Raw genomic sequence first — 17058 nt, forward strand, 5'->3', positions numbered from 1 at the left:
TTAAACTACTGAAAGTAAAAGTACTCAATGCAGAGAAATGTCCCCTGTGACTGCTATACTATCATATATTATATAATGATATTACTATTACTAACAAATTACTATAAAAGTATTCTCCACTAATTGATTGATTGTTTATGGAAAAAGTGAAAAAATGCTGTCAAAATTACCCACAGCCCAAAGCGACACCCTCGCAAAGCTTTTGTCCAAACAAATCTTCAAAATTGTTAAAATAGTGAAACCAATCAAAAGTAAAAGCAGCAGATCCCCACATTTGTAAACCAGATGTTTTGCATGAACAAAGCATTAAACGACTATCAAAACAGCTGCCAATTAATTTTCTTTCACTTGATTAATCAACTATTCATTTGAGCTGTGCTGAACACTTTCATATGTTTTTGGATGGAAAAATCTTCACTTGTGAAGTAACTAGTAACTAAAGTAAAAGTACTAGTGCGTGTGTGTGTGTGTGTGTGTGGTGCGTGCGTGCGTGTGTGTGTGTGTGTGTGTGTGTTTGGGTGCTGTGTGGTGTGTGTGTGTGTGTGTGTGTGTGTGTGTGTGTGTGTGTGTGTGTGTGTGTGTGTGTGCGTGTGTGTGTGTGTGTGTGTGTGTGTGTGTTTGGGTGCGTGCGTGTGTGTGTGTGTGTGTGTGTGTGTGTGTGTGTGGTGTGTGTGTGTGTGTTTGGGTGCGTGTGTGTGTGTGTGTGTGTGTGTGTGTGTGTGTGTGTTGTGTGTGTGTGTGGTGTGTGTGTTGGGTGCTGTGTGTGCGTGTGTGTGTGTGTGTGTGTGTGTGTGTGTGTGTGTGTGTGTGTGTGTGTGTGTTTGGGTGCCTGTGTGTGTGCGTGCCTGTGTGTGTGTGTGTGTGTGTGTGTGTGTGTGTGTGTGTGTGTGTGTGTGTTTGGGTGCATGTGTGTGTGCGTGCGTGTGTGTGTGTGTGTGTGTGTGTGTGTGTGTGTGTGTGTGTGCGTGTGTGTGTGCGTGTGTGTGTGCGTGTGTGTGTGTGTGTGTGTGTGTGTGTGTGTGTGTGTGTGTGTCTTGTATGTAACCTCTGGCTTACATTGAAAAGGCTTTGTGCCCTTTGCTCCTTAGCTGCAGCTATAAAGGCACCTCAGAGTGCAGAGATGCACTCAAGTCCTCATTTTTTTTCATTCACCTACAGTCAACACCATGGCCAGCAAACATAAAGCCATTATTACTGGATTATTGATTTTCATTTCAATCCAGGGGACTGTGTCTGCTCCAGGTAAGGATATGTTTCATATCGCTGCTGGGTTTTTGTAATATTGCAGAAACTAATAATGCTTACTTTCAGACTTATACAACAGGATTTCAAGGACAGCACAAAGACATGCCATACACACAGCAGCACATAATCAACTTTCATTCAATTCAGGTGACAAGAACAAAATATTGTACGCCGGGTGGCAGTGTTTTTTTTTTTTTTAATGGTATTGATGAAAATAGGTGACTCTACTGATGCTGCAGAAAATACTTGATTTAAAATATTAGCTTTGTTAACACCCTTTCATTATATAACACTCACATAATCAGCCTCTTCCATGAGATTATATTACAAATCATATAAATGAAAAGCATCACCTCATGTACATTTGCAATGTTTAACATGCCACTTCTGGTTGTGGATAGCACTCTCATATTGTGTTTTTCATGCTTGTAGTGGAAGAGCTTCAGGCCAGCTACTGGAACAACAAAGCGCTGCAGGCTCTTAATGCTGCCATTTATGCTCAGCGTAATGTCCACAAAGCCAAGAACCTCATCCTCTTCCTGGGGGACGGTGAGTCCCACAGTTCAAGTGGTTTCTTTGTACTGCATTTTCTCCTTTTAGTTCAAATCTTTTGTTCAGAACGATCCAGCAGAGCCCAAAAGTGTGATTCTCATCACCATTGTGGTGTTCAACAAGAGAGAGAGAGAAAGCAATGCAAACCCAATGCTCCATGTGACCCCAAAAAACGTGGCTTTATGGCTAGAAAGTTGAATGCTGAACATTGACATCCGATCACCAGCAGTACCACTGCTCAGAAAGCCAAGCATAACAGAATGAGCTGAGGCTAAACCACAGTCTATGTAGCATGTGTAGCTATTAAGTCCTTAACTGATCTGAGCACCAAAAAAGGTAACCCACTGCAAAGAGTTCAAATAAGTCCATGGTACATAGCTGAAGTTTTAGGCTGCCTATTAAATCTACTCCTCTTAATACTAACATCTCTACACTGGCAGGATGACTGTTAGTGATTCTGATTAACTGTAAATCCTGTGTGAAGAAACTGAACGGGGTCATTTAGCCATGACCTGGGACTTCATACTCTGATAAAGTAATCACTGCTGTTCACTTCCTTCTGTTTATGTCATGATCCAAGATCCTCATTTGGCATCTCCACTTGACTAATCATACTTTTATAAATGAATTATGTATTTATGGTTATAGCTATCCTAACCCACGCATGCTGACAGCAGCACATTTAAGAATTTATCAGTGATATTAAATCACCCCATAAGTGACAGGTTTATAGAAATGAATTGTAGTGTTCTTACTGTAGATGACACCTTCCTTGGGAGGAATGACATATTCGACCATAAACTTTGGCAACTGACAGTGGATGAATGCGCAGACATTTTGAAGATAAGATATTTAATCTGATGGTCAATGGCAGAATGATGGTTTACATGCAGTTCCTTGCACATGACTGCAGTGCAGACAGAAAATTAGCCCATGCTTCATTCAGTCTCAAACTGTAATATGCAGCAATGGAGAGTGAATTCCCAAAGACATGAGACATGAGAAAGAATAATAATGTTTGTAGAAGAGAAAAAATCTGGAATATTGCTGTATTTGCTTTGCGTATACGCAAATACATATTGTCCATCAGTTGTGACTCTAAATAACTTGGATGCCTTTCACCGCCATTTAAACTCTCATCATCAGCTGAGCCTTATGAGGTTCACAGAGCACAATGGCAGCCCTGTGCCTGCCTGGCTGATGTTATCTAACACTCAGGTGTGCTTCCACCTGCTTCCAGGTATGGGGATACCAACAGTGACCGCTACACGGATCCTCAAAGGCCAGTTGGCACATAAATCAGGGGAGGAGAGCAGTCTGGTTATGGATACCTTCCCATACGTGGCCCTGTCTAAGGTCGGCACACTCTGACCAATACCTTCAGACTGCTGCAGAGGAATGTGTATTTAAACTGTCTGAATCAAGATACCACAAATGCATTCATAACACTTTAAAAATCTGAAAATGATCTCAGACTGACTCAGTGTCATATGAGCTGCCATGTTGTTCACAATCATTTTAATAACATTTTCATTTGCCAAGTACAATGCACGATTGAGCTGCTTGTACTTTCACAACACACTAACAAGATTGCAATATACTTATATAACTGTTCAGATATTTGATTTTGATAGGAGCAGGATGTATTTTGAGGTTTGATTGTCTGTGTCGTGTGTGATTATAATTGGCCCCTGCAGACTTACAATGTGGACCAGCAGATGCCAGACAGTGCTGGCACAGCCACAGCTTACTTATGTGGTGTGAAGGCCAACTATGGCACCTTGGGTGTCAGTGCCTCCACTCCAAGGGGCAACTGTAAGGCTACCTTTGGGAACGAGGTCACATCAGTCCTGCACCGGGCTAAGGCGGCAGGTAGGTTCAGGTTCACTTTACTTTATAGTGGTTTCACTTTCACTTGGACTTACAGCTTCTCCGGTACTGTTCAGATTAGTCTGTGCTGATGTGTTAACCAGTAGGATTTTTACTCAGACAGAACAGTGTTACTCTGTACTCTTACTCTTTAACAGCTTTTTTTAGTGTATATGTCCAAGTCAGTATATACAGTATAAAAGGGTTATGACCGAAGCTGCTTTGTGTGTTTTAGGAAAATCAGTGGGGATTGTCACTACAACCAGGGTGCAGCATGCTTCTCCTGGTGCAAACTACGCTCACACTCCTGACCGAGGCTGGTACGCCGACTCTGACATGCCCAGCTCTGCTGCTGCAGAAGGCTGCCATGACATTGCTTACCAGCTGATTAACAACACAGTGATAGATGTAAGCCCTGATATGAACACACTAATGGTTCAGCTGATAAATAACTCAACCGGTACTGTAGATGTTCTTTAGAGATTGTTTTACACACATGCAGAGTGCATCAAAGGGCCAGCGTAGGGGCACAGTAGGGACCTCTGTCTGGATTAGTGAATCTGCTAAAAGCTTATAATACCCAGTGTATGAGACGTATATAAACTGTCACCATCTCTTGATCCAGGTCATTCTTGGTGGAGGTCGTCAGTACATGTTTCCAAACAACGTGCCAGACCCAGAGTATCCAAACTCATATGGATCCCGAAAAGATGGACGAAATCTTGTTGAGGAGTGGAAAAAAAGCAAAAAGGTGAATGGTTAAAAAGATTTTAAAAGTGTGCTCATCAGGTTTTTTCTTTGAGTGTGAACGTCAATTTCTCCTCTATTTCTGAATGAGTTATTAAAAAAAGAACCACCACCACCATTCCAAACACCAATTTGTTTTTTTTGTTTCCTACAGAATGCTGCATACGTTTGGAACAAAGCTGAGTTTGATAAAGTCAATCCTAGAAACACAAACTTCCTGATGGGTAAGACTGTTAAATTCACCAGGTGCTGTCATGTGGTACAAGGAGGAGTACCTCACACACATGTCAAAGTCGCCAAGCAACCTTTTGTCACTCGGGATACAGTAGAGACACACAAACTGCATACTCACAGTTTACCATGCAGTTTTCATGAGATTTAAAATAGATCTTTCCTGCATGAATTATCATTAGCTTGGGTGCTAATTATACATCAGCGACAATTTTGACTAAAGATTTGGTGCATTATTGACTGACTGAGCAGTCCTGGTGCAGTAGGGTGAATCAAACAGGGTCTCGATCAAAAAACTGATTTTTTTAAGCATCAGTTTTCAATTTAGAGTGATAACACAGGTTTTTTTGGATCTTTTTGCTTTGCAGAAAAAGTGAAATTGTGCACTTTTAATCACATCATTGAGTTAACACTGCCAACTCAATTCAAAGTGCATGCCAACATCTTTAAACTGAGGCCTGCTGTCTCTCTCTGCATTTAGGTCTCTTTGAGCCCAAAGACTGCCGCTACGAGTTGGATCGTGATGTGTCGTTGGACCCCTCCCTGACAGAGATGGTGGAGAAAGCAATTCATATTCTCAGCAGGAACCCAAAGGGATTTTACCTCTTTGTTGAAGATAAGTGTGTTGGTTTTCTGTGGACAAACGACCACGTAATCTGCGTTAATCTGTCCCTTTCACACCTTAAATGGATCTTTATAAATTGAAACATTAACTTCAAACCACTGAAAGCTCAAAATCTAATTAAAGTGGTTATTTAATCCAACATAAGGTCATTTCAACACCTTTGAGGTCTCACCTGACAATAGTGGAAATATGGAGTTGCATGTTTTAAAAGATAAATATTAATATGAGGTATGTAATAATTTTGCTGGTTAATCAAATACTTTCTTCTGGACTTTAAGTGGGAGAATTGATCATGCTCACCATGCTGGGGTGGCCAAGAAAGCTCTCTATGAGGCTGTTGAGTTTGACCGGGCAATCGGGCGAGCAGCTGAACTCACCAGTGAGCTGGACACCCTCTCTGTGGTCACTGCTGACCACTCCCATGTCTTTGCCTTTGGAGGATACTCTGCCAGGGGAAACTCTCCATTTGGTAAAATGCACTCATAGAAGTTGATAAGAGCTGCTCTGCGGGAGGTCTTAAAATAAAAAGTGAATATCATCTTTTGCTCCAAGTTTGAGCCTTTGAGTCTTTAGATATTGATTCGTTCTGTGATTTGCAGGGGTGGCTCGCACACTGTCTCCAATAGACTGGAAGCACTTCACCACTGCTTTGTATGGAAATGGACCAGGATACCAGGTCGTCAATGGAAAGCGCCCAGATGTGAATGACAGTATTTCATGTACGTGTATATTTCAGATCTTTCTTGAGAATACCAAGTGATATTGTAGCTCCATCTTGTGGCGTAATAGTATAACTGCTGTAGAGGCACAATGAAGAACTGAAATTTGGTGCTCAGTATCACATGAATGCCACAGAAACTGACTTTGAGCAAGACATTGAACCCCCAACCTGCTCACTCGCGTAAAAAAAAAAAAAAAAAAAAAAAAGAGGAGCTAGAGCCCCCAGCAATTAACATTTTATTGAATACGAAAAACCTTTATCATTTGTATCCTCCATCCCAAATATTTGTCTGCACTGAATATGTTGTAGTATGGACAAAAGCTTTGCGAATATAAAGTTAATTTGCAAAAACATCCGTATGAAAAGGATCACAGCAGATGTCATAAATATTTTTCTTCCAGCTACAACTGAAAACAGACGACCTCTTACCAACTGTTATTATATTATAAGAAGATAAGAACACACATATACTGTGCACAGTATAAAAATACTACAGCATTATCATCATAAGTGTCAGATAATTTGATCAATAAGTCAGACCTTCTTTAAATGTTGGTGTAATTTACTTTACTGTAAAGACTGTCTACGATATAATGTAAATATATATTAGCTCTGCAGTGAAGTCTATATAAAGCTTAGAATATTCTATTGTGTCAAAGATTTGACTTGTTTGATGTCGTTAGTTGAATTTGAGTTCATATTGTCTACCTAAACACACTCTCTATATGTACAAACTGCAGGTTTGTAATTTTTCTACATGCCAGAAATCCAAGATTTCCCTGCCTAATAATGCTCCTTTATCCTGTTCTTCCTCAGCGAGTGATGATTACCTTCAGCAAGCCGCTGTTCCTCTCGATGCAGAGACTCACGGCATAGAGGATGTAGCTATCTTTGCCAAAGGTCCCATGGCACAACTTTTCCACGGGGTCCAGGAACAGAACTACATTGCCCACGTCATGGCCTATGCTGCCTGTCTGGATCCCTACGTGGACTGCAGACTGCCTGACCACGCTGGATCCATCCACCCCAGCCTGCTGCTCCTCCTGATGAGCCTCCTTCTCTTCTTCTGCTCAGCCTGAGATCACAGTCCATGAGAGAATTTGTCCTGATCTTGGAATAACTGTGCTATCTGACCTTTTGGTTAAAAAATGAATTATTCTTCACACTTTCAGTGTAGAATTTAAAAGCTGTATAGTCGCACAACTTTGAGATCACTGCTATTTTCAGTAATTTCTTGTTCAGATGTGAAAGGCATTAATGTTATTGCATAGAGCAATGACTTTTCATACTCAATTGAGTGTATTTCTATGAAAATATGACTGTAATTATATTTTTAAATATTTTTGATAAAAATGATAATTGCTTAATACTCTTCTCATGATTCAAGATGTCATGTACTGTCATTTTCTTCATATTTGTTGAGCCTCTCACAGCCTTTTTACTGACTCACATTTCCACTTTATTTTCATTTATTCTTACAAAAGCTTAGGAGGCACATCCTTTGCCTCCATCCCAGTTATTCTCATCTCAATTATTCTTCTTGAAAGAATAGGACCATTGCTGTATCTCTGTTCAAGCCTCTTTACATAACCAAAATGCATTTGTTAAAAATAAACGGACTTGTCACATTAGTCATTATTATGCTAACTGTGCAGTGTTTAAGTGCCTTGTCAGTATCAGAAAAAAATAAAAATAAATAAATAAAAATGTCGCAATCACTCGAGTGTTATTGCATTTGTATGCAGGATTTGTATGTACAGTATGAGTCTCTTAAAAGCTATTATAAAGTGAGACTGACTACATTGGTATTTTTTTTTTTTTTTTACTATAAATTAGGCTAAACCGTTTTAGTGAGGTCAGGCTTCACGATACTGAACAGCGGAATCATTCTTTAGCAGAAGACCACACATCTTTTTTTTTAATTTTAGACAGAGACAGGCGAGAAGTACCGTAAAGATACAGAAACTGGTTCTGTGTGCGTATCGATTGAAACTTCAAACGTGCACCTGCCTTTCAACAAAGGTCTCATCTGATTGGATGCAACGCAAACATTGTCCAATCAGTAACATCTGTGGGTGGGACTTCCGCCTGCTGCCAGCAAAGAGGAGAAGGGTTTGTCTGCTTGGAGGGAAATCAAAATAATCGTGCGGCACCTTGAAAACAAAGACTATGTGGATAAACAGCTGGTCTCTACAGTTTTGAAATACCTCACGTCTTTATGGAACAAAACCACGGATAATACACACCAACTGTTGGCTAACTGTACATAAAAATGTAGTTTGACTTGTGCGCGCAGTGCGGAGGTTTGTGGAGGCTCTCTGTCGCGGTTAGCTTAGCTACGTTAGCTAGCCTCGATTAAAAGTTGTCCATGTTTCGCTGCACGGGTTTCGTATATGACCTAGTTCAGAAAATGCCGATATATAATTTATGAACGGAATACGCCGGCCATGGAGCAAAAGACAAGCAGCCCCGAAAGTCAACTTTGTGAAGCTGTGAACGATGGAGAACCAAGGTGATGCTCAGTCCCCCTTCCCCTTGTTTTGTCCCGACATGCCCTTTGTGGATTAGATGCGGCAGCTCTGACCTACATTTTTGCATGTAGCCTTCCCGATGCAATAGTGGAAGTACATTGAGTATTCTTCCAGTCCTTGCTAAATAGTAATCAATTTATCTTCAACTTAATCGTGTGTTCGTGGTCGATCATCATTGTTTTGGCATTATTCCCTTTAACAGTGAGGTTTGTGTAAAACACATAATCCCTTTGACCTTTCAGTGTTTTTTCCCTTTGCGATACAACATTGTGCTGAATCTATAATGTTCACTAACGCTGCTGATTTACACATAATTTGTCTACATGATGTAGAAGTTCAGCTAAACATGCAGGTTTGAGAGTCCTCAATGTCAAACAGGGACAACTGATTTGGACAGTGACTGTGGCCATTCACTGTTTTATCGATATACAGGTAGCTTTTTGAATTGCACTTATTTTCATGATCAATAAATAAGCGGACCCTCTGCAGTACAAAACACACCAGTATCTCAGCAATTATTCTTCAGTTGAACTAATACAGTCTCAACAAATACTAGACATTTACCAAATTGCTTAATACGTACAGGGCTATTACATGAGTGATTATGCTGTTTGTCCACCCTGCGTCCCGACTGCAGCACTGTACAGGACATCATGCCCATGTTCTCAATACGGTAAAACTTGATGCCACAGTAGAATAGATGTCAGACTATAACAGTTCTCTCTCCTGTGGCAGATCTGTGGAGCTGCTCCTGTCACAAGGTGCATCTCCCAACCTGGTGGGTTGTAAAGGGGTGGCTGCAATACACTTGGCTGTTGGCAAAGAGACCGAGAAGAACACACGCTGCTTGAAAATGTTGCTGCAACATGGAGCAGACCCAAATATCAGGTGTGGTTAAAAATACAGTTAGATCATTTTCCTCTTCACATTTTCCATCTGTGTAATATATAACAAATTTCTTTAAATATCTTTTGATCAGTTTGACAAACGTACCTTCACTAAGTGGATATGAAGGTTCTATAGATTTTTGAGCAATCTTCCACTGCATTATGTTCTGTCTGATATCCATCGATTTATTTGGAGATATGGTAAACTGTTGGCACGAGACGCTGTCAAAATTATTCTAAGATTTTCTTATGTGATGTGATGTACAGTTGTGTTTTCTTGTATTTCTCCCAGGTCAGCAGATGGCTTGACTCCTCTTCACATTGCTGCGCTGTGGGGATGTTATCAAAATCTGAAGCTGCTACTGATTAATGGAGGGAACTCAAACATTAAAGATCATGTAAGAATTGTTTGCAGCTTTATTAATCACACAGATCTAGTTTTAGACAACAGAGCAGAACATTCAGAATCAGTTCATAGTTACATAGGTGCATTCAGCATAACCTGTTGTTAACAGTGATTCTAAAGTTCTTGCGATTTCTGTGTGTTACAGCTGAATCAATACACAGAAAATATCCAAGCTGTAACAAGATTTCTACAAATGCGTGACTTTAAATGTTTGTTTCAGATTGTTTTATACCCGTTCTGTCCTTTATTTATATAGGAAGGGAATACACCGGCGCAGCTTGCAGAGCAGCAGGAGAATCGAAAATGTGCCCAGCTCCTTCAGGAGTACCAGCTCAGCTCATTGGACACAGAGGATGACGACTTGCCTCGATTCCAATACTGTAAGAAAGTCTCTTTTAAGGCTTTTGGGTCACATGAAAAACTTGATGCTGTAAAATACCGCTTGAATGCAGTTACTTTGTCCTGTTTCTTTTATTTCCTAACTGGAAAACGATGCTTATCCAGTAGTGCTAGAAATGCCATGGAGCTCCACTATATTACTTTACCATTTATTCAGCCAGTCCAGTGTTTAACATCTTTCTTGGCTGCAAGCAGATTGTCATATTATAGTAATATCACAGTTATTATAGTGATCACTTGCCAATTCCCTTGAAATTCCAACAAACACAGATATCTGACAGAATATCTTGCCGTGGAGACTCTACCAGTTTTGATCTTGAATGTTGTGTCTTGAAAAGAGGGAACAAAGGCAGAAAATACTTTGTCAATATCTGTCATCAGTGCCCAGTTTACTTCTAAATTTAAGGCCAGTTAAGACTCACTATTTTTCCAGCCAAACAAAAAATAAACACAAGGCAGATCATCTTCCAAACTGTCTCAAAGTGTGCAAAGGCCAAACTCAATGAGTTTTTTTTGCTAGAATTTGGCTAGCGACTGGTAATAATTCACATTTATAGAACCTCCAGATTTATGTGTCTCATTTTTCTCTCCGCAGCTGTGTATTCAGACCAAACAGACATTTCCAGCTATCCTGAATCAGACACCAGCTTCAGTTCCCACTCTTCTTTGATAAGTGACATAGGTGAAGCCCCATTGAGCAGCACAAGGCGCTCGTCATTTTTCAACACGTCCAACATTAATGGAAGGCCAAGCTGCAGAGGAATATCATGTAACAGACTTTCTGATATGTATACTAAGAAGCATCACTGGAACAATCCCTCCTCACACTGGGCATCTGAATTACCCTCCATGCTGTCGAGCACTCGCATGTCTGCATTCGGACCTGCGGCTTCAATGTCGATTCTTAAGGAGGATGATATATGTACATATGATGGTGTGTTCACAACAAATGCAAACGGACAAGCTGCTACAAGTGATGGTAGAGTCTCCCCTTCCAGAAGAGACACTCTCCCATCATGCCCTCCCAGGCGAGTGAGCCGTAAGAGTGTGAGCTTCAGAGACGTAGATGAATATTTCCCTGTTTTTAGTCCTGAATCTCCCAAACAGCACGCTGCTGTTGACGGCAGCCGGTGCACCAGCAGCTTACCCTTTGACCTGTCTGAGTACTCTGACTTCCTGGATTCAGAACGTGTGGCCACCATTTTTAACACGCAGGGCATCGACGTCACATCACCAGATCATGTTTATGTTTTTTTGAGGGACAGCAGTGAGAGCACAGAAGAGGACATGGAGAAAACAGTCCTCAGTCACCGTGTTTTGGAAGAGAATGATGATGAACAGGAGGCTGAACATGCAGAAGAGGCTCAGGTGAAAGCATCTGAGCAGCCAGCCGCTTTCCGTGTTGCTAGCAGTAGCAATGGGAGTGGTAGTGGTAGTGATCATTACAGTAGCTGTGAGAGTGATCATTACACCAGTGCTCTGGATGCTCCTCTGCACCCCACACATCTTTTACTCCCAGCGGTAGAGGAGGTTTCGGCTGAATCTGACAAAAAGATTCAGATTTCCACAGAGTCTGATTCTGAGTTTACAAGACAAGATGGAAATCTTGCACCTATTCAAATAGAACCTCAGATAGATACAAAAACCCAAAATATAGAGACTTTACCAGGTATGCTTGATAAACTGGCCCAGTCTGAAATAAAACACTCCAACAATGATGGATTTGAGGCTTGTAGAGGTTGTGTTGCGGACACTTTAAGTGAAGGTGGCCTCGATCAGCCAGTGGATGATGCATCTGAAGCATTACAGGACAACTTCAATCTTCCATTCCCACCAAGTCCTTTTGTAACAGGCAGGACTCGTTCAAGGTTGAGTCGCTGTTCACTGAGAACAAGCAGAACCCCAGACAGCCTCCTCTACACGTCTTCTCTATTTGAGGAAACCCTCCTTACACCCATTCGAACACGCCGCCAGACGCCCAAGTGTCAGAGCGGTGAAGACTTTTACAATACACTACACGCTCCTTGTTATACACCATCCTATTTAGGAAGTAGCACAGGAGGAGACTCCTTGCCTGCTGATTGCCAGGACACGCAATCCAGCACCCTCAGTTCAGGTGTTAGCAATAGCCAAGCAGACACACTCATCCTCTCCAAGAGCGTGACTGACTCCGCTGCTGAATCACAGACTTTGTCCGACACAGTTCTACTGGAGCGAAACCAGGTCTCTTCAGTGGATGCTTATGAAAGAAACCTTGCAGAGGTTATACTGGCCATGCAGGAACATGATCTTGCCGAAGGCAGAGAGTTTCTGACCGATGATCTGACAAGTACAGATGAGGTAACATCAAAGAGAAATGTAAATGAAGCCCCTGATAAGGACAAACCAGACAGCCTAAAAAACAAAGATGTCTGGATCACGGATGACTGTAGCTCTCAGCCGGACTCTGTGTCATCGTCATCCAGCTCCAGCTATTTCTCCCCGAGGAAGTCCAGTAAAGACTCTGACCCTCCTGGCACTCCAGGCACTGGATGTACCCCCAGGTACAGCATGAGCCGGCTGTCAAGCTGCCACAGGCCACAACACCTGGCCAGGCTGTCTTACACCCCTGGAGGTCGTCCATTCATTCAGGATCTGGATGAACCGGTGGAGTACCTCTACACAGATATGGAACAGGGCCACAAGCTGATTGAGACCCATGTTCCCCCCACAGCAAATGCCTCACTCAGCTCCAGCATGAGTAGTAGCAGCAGCGAGGAGACCATCCTTTATGACTGGAGCTCCATGCAGACTGACATGATGAAGAACAGAGGAAAGGAGAACCAGAAACCCGAGAAGGCACTACACAAGGAGGAACACGATGAGCACAGTTTGTTGCTGAAGACCAAAGGGATGACTGACAAGGAGCTGAGATCAAGGCTACTAGAGCTGGGGGAGAGCCCGGGCCCTATCAGCAGCCGCACCAGGCCCACCTACATACGGAGGCTTCACCGCCTGTTGCAGGAGTCAAACTCCCAAAAACATCACCGGAAGCAAATAGACCAGCCACAAACAGGTAACTTTTAATTTAAAGTTCTTTATTACTTATTCAACTAACTTGAGCTATGATCAGGCAATGACAGTATTTACTAAAATAGTTTTTTAAATAGTAAATTCAGAATTATCTTCCTATTTAAATGTATGTTTGTCTTGTGAGGTAGTGAAATATTTCTGGCCTTTATTTGCCTGTAAATTCACTTTAAGAAACATTATTAGAATATTGTATTGTATATACTTATTATATATACGCTTCTCATTCCTGTCGCTGACACAGCAGATCATTTATTCTTATATTATTCATGTAGATTCAGGTTATAGTCCAGAATTGTGTCGGGCCCTGCGGACCTTCGAGCTGCCTGATTGCCACGCTGACGAGCAGGCTTTTAGCCAGCAGTTTGACCGACCAGACGAGAACAGAAAGTGGAGGGAGGGCATCATCAAGTCCTGCTTCAACTACCTGCTGCTCGACCCAAGGTCTGCTGTCTGTCATGTTGATGTGTGTTTTCCTTCGCTTTCTTTTGGGCAGTGATTCAAGTTCTCTCAGGGTGGATGATATGGACTGGACAAACATGTTATGAAACAATGTCGTTCTTATTTTGCATGAAAATCACTTCTACAATGAATCCGCTGATTGTAATTATGAGAGTAGACAATGCTGTGTGTGAAAAGCAGACATTATCAGACATCATCCGTGTTGATTTGTCATTTTGGGATGTGCATTGGGATACTTTCCACCAATCAGAGGAAGCAGCCATGTTTGCTGGCAGTTATTTACGAGATGATCAAATTGAAAAGTCAAACAAAATGTTTGGAACAGTGTCTCAGTAGAGAGAGCGGCATAAACTAATCTCCATATATTTTCATTTTGAATCCATTAGACTCCATTATAATATCACTTCTTATAAAGTAAACAGAGCTAAAACTACACTAACAAAACAAGTTCACTGGCTGATTTGATAGATTAAGGTGGTTTCAGCATTAAGCGGTGTATCTTTAAGGCTGACTTGTTTCAACTCTCAACTACCCACACCTCTGTAAAATGAGCACCTTTCACCCTCAAAATATAATTACATGGATCTTTGTTTTTCTTCTCTGCCAGAGTGACGAAAAACCTCCCATTCCGCAGTCACACCATGACTCAACAGGAGTGTTTCCAGACGTTCATCCGTGCTATATTTTATGTGGGCAAAGGAAAACGCTCTCGGCCGTACAGCCACCTGTATGAGGCTTTAGAGTACTACAAAGAAGACAAGACCTCCAAGGTAAGGCAGTGCACAGTGATCAGTCTTTTTAAAACGCAATTTAGATAAATTAGATTTAAAATATGTACATCAAACTCTGTCTCTATTCTTTCTGCTGTGACAGAAATTGTGCCCCAAGGTGCAGCACATCCTTCAGGTGTGGAACGCCGAGCAGGGCGTCATTTCTCTGCATTGTTTCCAGAATGTCATTCCAGTGGAGGCGTATACGAGAGAGGCCTGCATGGTGGAGGCCATCGGTGAGTGTGTAGCAGACACTGAGCCTTTGGACTGACACTCATTTACACCAATCTGCTTTGTATTAGGCTCTGAAATCACCCCATCAAGGCCCTTTTTATGAGAATATCATTCAATTATTTATCACATATTAAATATATAATGGGATGTTAGAAGTACTTAATGACTGCTGGCAAAAGGGGGTCTGTCTGTAGACTTAATTCTAACTAATTCTAGACTTATTGAAACTGTTCTATATTGAAGCAGTTATGCAGGAGAGGGATGCAGTTGTGAGCAGCAACATTAGGGGCCTCTGCGGGAGAAAAAATGGGGTCAATACCTACAAATTCTTTTGACAGCTTGCATTATTGATGTTTTATCCCATCATGAGGAAAAGAAAGTAGGTTTGTCAGTCACTGGGATGAGCAGAAAGATCATACAGTAGCCATTTGACAGACTGAGTCGACTACGCTCCTTAAATGCTGCCTTAATGGATAGCATGTTGCCCGTTTTGCGTCGAGCATTGATCTTACACCAGCACAGCATGCCAATAACCTACTTAATTCTCCAAATGTCCCAGGGTTGAAGATGCTCACCAATCAGAAGCGAGGGGATTTTTATGGCATGGTGTCCAACTGGCAGGCGAAGAGGAAACGAGAGCTGGGCGTCCACCTGCTCTACCGGGCCATGCATATCTTCGTGGCCGAGGGTGAGAGACAGCTCAGACCAGCAGACATCAGACAATAGTGACTGCTGGTGTGCCGTATCAAAATCTTCACGATAATTTTGGCATCATTTGTAAAAATCATATCTGCTTGTTGACGTAAGGACATCATACTGTTACGCACAACAAGTTTGACTGAAAGCACAACATTGCTACTATTGTACTCTGTGTTTTGTCATATTGTCAACAGTATCATTCCCATAGAAATGCCCTGGAATGCCATATTATTATTTTGGGGTCTTATTGCCCAATCCTAGCAGTGACCCCCACTGGAGGGGGGTATGAACAGCAGCGCACAGATGGGGAAAAGCCACTCGTTTTCGGTACAAAGCATTCCTTCTTTAAACAATGTAGCACTTAAAAGTTAGATGGGGTTTACAATATCAAGATCCCCTGAGCTGTTTAACTGTCCTTCTGCTATCAATGAACTCTCCGTCCATCAGCAATATAGTTTATCAAACCCGTGACATCCTCTGCTGATCTTTACACCTTTGCACTTAAGATCATCTTCCGTGTTTTCCATTTTACCTGTCTACTTAAAGCTTCCGCTTTCTGAAATGTGTTGATATTGAAGCTCTGGTTTTTCTTTATTTGACTTGATTTCTATTTTGATTGCTGGCAAGCCAATGATATGATAGTGTCCAATAGTAATAGATGTTTGTACATGTATTTTTTTTTATTAGTATAATGAGATTTGTGTTGCAGCTGTCATTTGGTGTCATAATCTATATCATTTTGTTCACAGGTAAAAGCAATGAGTCTTTATCAAGATCTTTATTGGTCAGGAAAAAATCCCAGATTGAAGTCACTTTCTTCTTAAAAAGTTGTCCGACAGTCTTATCTAATGGTCTGCACGTTGATGTCCAAGCCACTGAGCTTCAAAGCCATTCATAATCACCTCAGGGGAAAACACTGCAGGTATTCTTTATTGCGCACAAAAGGCATTAATAATGACACTTTAAAAACATTGTATCGTAGAGATATATTTTTTTTTACATCCAAATCCCCAGGTTGAAAAAAAAACATGAGATCATCATAATTATGTCATTAATTTCTTAAAAGGAATCACAGATGATTAACTGTAAAAACCACTAATAGCATGGAGACACATTTTGGTTTTCATAGCTGAATAAATAAAGCTCCTGCATCATGATCTGTGTTTGATGTTTTCTTTATCAATTGTCACATGATACATGAAGTTCACTCATTCATCTCTACAGTTACTGCTGGTTTATCTGTCCCTTTTAGTTTGCATGTATGTAAGTGTACATACAAACGGAAAACCGGAGCTGGATGACTGGTCCCTTTCATGTTCTGTTCTGTGGTGTCCCTCTAGTGGACAAAGGAAGTCATTAATTTTGTGCTTCAGTTAGGAGTTACTCTCTTCAAGCAGTTATTGCTCCTCATCCTCCAAGAGTCATTAGAATTAGTGTTTCGTATTAATATTGCAAACAGTAATTTCTTCTCTTTAGGTCTCATACCCCTATTTTAACAAGATACTGAAAAACTCACTCTCATTTCCACAAGTGTAGTTTAATATTTTAATCTATAAATCACTGAGAGTCCCTACAATTGTGTCAGATTTTAGCTTTAGTGAGCCATAATGT

General features: G+C 41.3%; 2 protein-coding genes across 2 annotated transcripts; both read left to right on the forward strand.

The window, feature by feature from the left end:
* The first annotated feature begins 1166 nt into the window (after window positions 1-1166).
* On the forward strand, window positions 1167-7069 carry LOC139330092 (alkaline phosphatase-like). Its single transcript, XM_070960825.1, has 11 exons — window positions 1167-1242; window positions 1678-1794; window positions 3038-3153; window positions 3495-3669; window positions 3902-4074; window positions 4292-4417; window positions 4568-4637; window positions 5126-5264; window positions 5548-5738; window positions 5869-5988; window positions 6807-7069. The coding sequence occupies exons 1-11, from the start codon at window positions 1167-1169 to the stop codon at window positions 7067-7069; spliced, it is 1566 nt and encodes a 521-aa protein (XP_070816926.1).
* Window positions 7070-8089: 1020 nt separating this feature from the next.
* Window positions 8090-16603, forward strand: LOC139330701 (uncharacterized). Its single transcript, XM_070961757.1, has 9 exons — window positions 8090-8502; window positions 9257-9409; window positions 9701-9806; window positions 10071-10194; window positions 10809-13268; window positions 13558-13726; window positions 14352-14514; window positions 14618-14750; window positions 15308-16603. The coding sequence occupies exons 1-9, from the start codon at window positions 8438-8440 to the stop codon at window positions 15472-15474; spliced, it is 3540 nt and encodes a 1179-aa protein (XP_070817858.1). The 5' UTR covers window positions 8090-8437; the 3' UTR covers window positions 15475-16603.
* Window positions 16604-17058: the final 455 nt, after the last annotated feature.

This window comes from Chaetodon trifascialis, chromosome 4 (genome assembly GCF_039877785.1).
Source record: "Chaetodon trifascialis isolate fChaTrf1 chromosome 4, fChaTrf1.hap1, whole genome shotgun sequence".
Taxonomy (NCBI): domain Eukaryota; kingdom Metazoa; phylum Chordata; class Actinopteri; order Chaetodontiformes; family Chaetodontidae; genus Chaetodon; species Chaetodon trifascialis.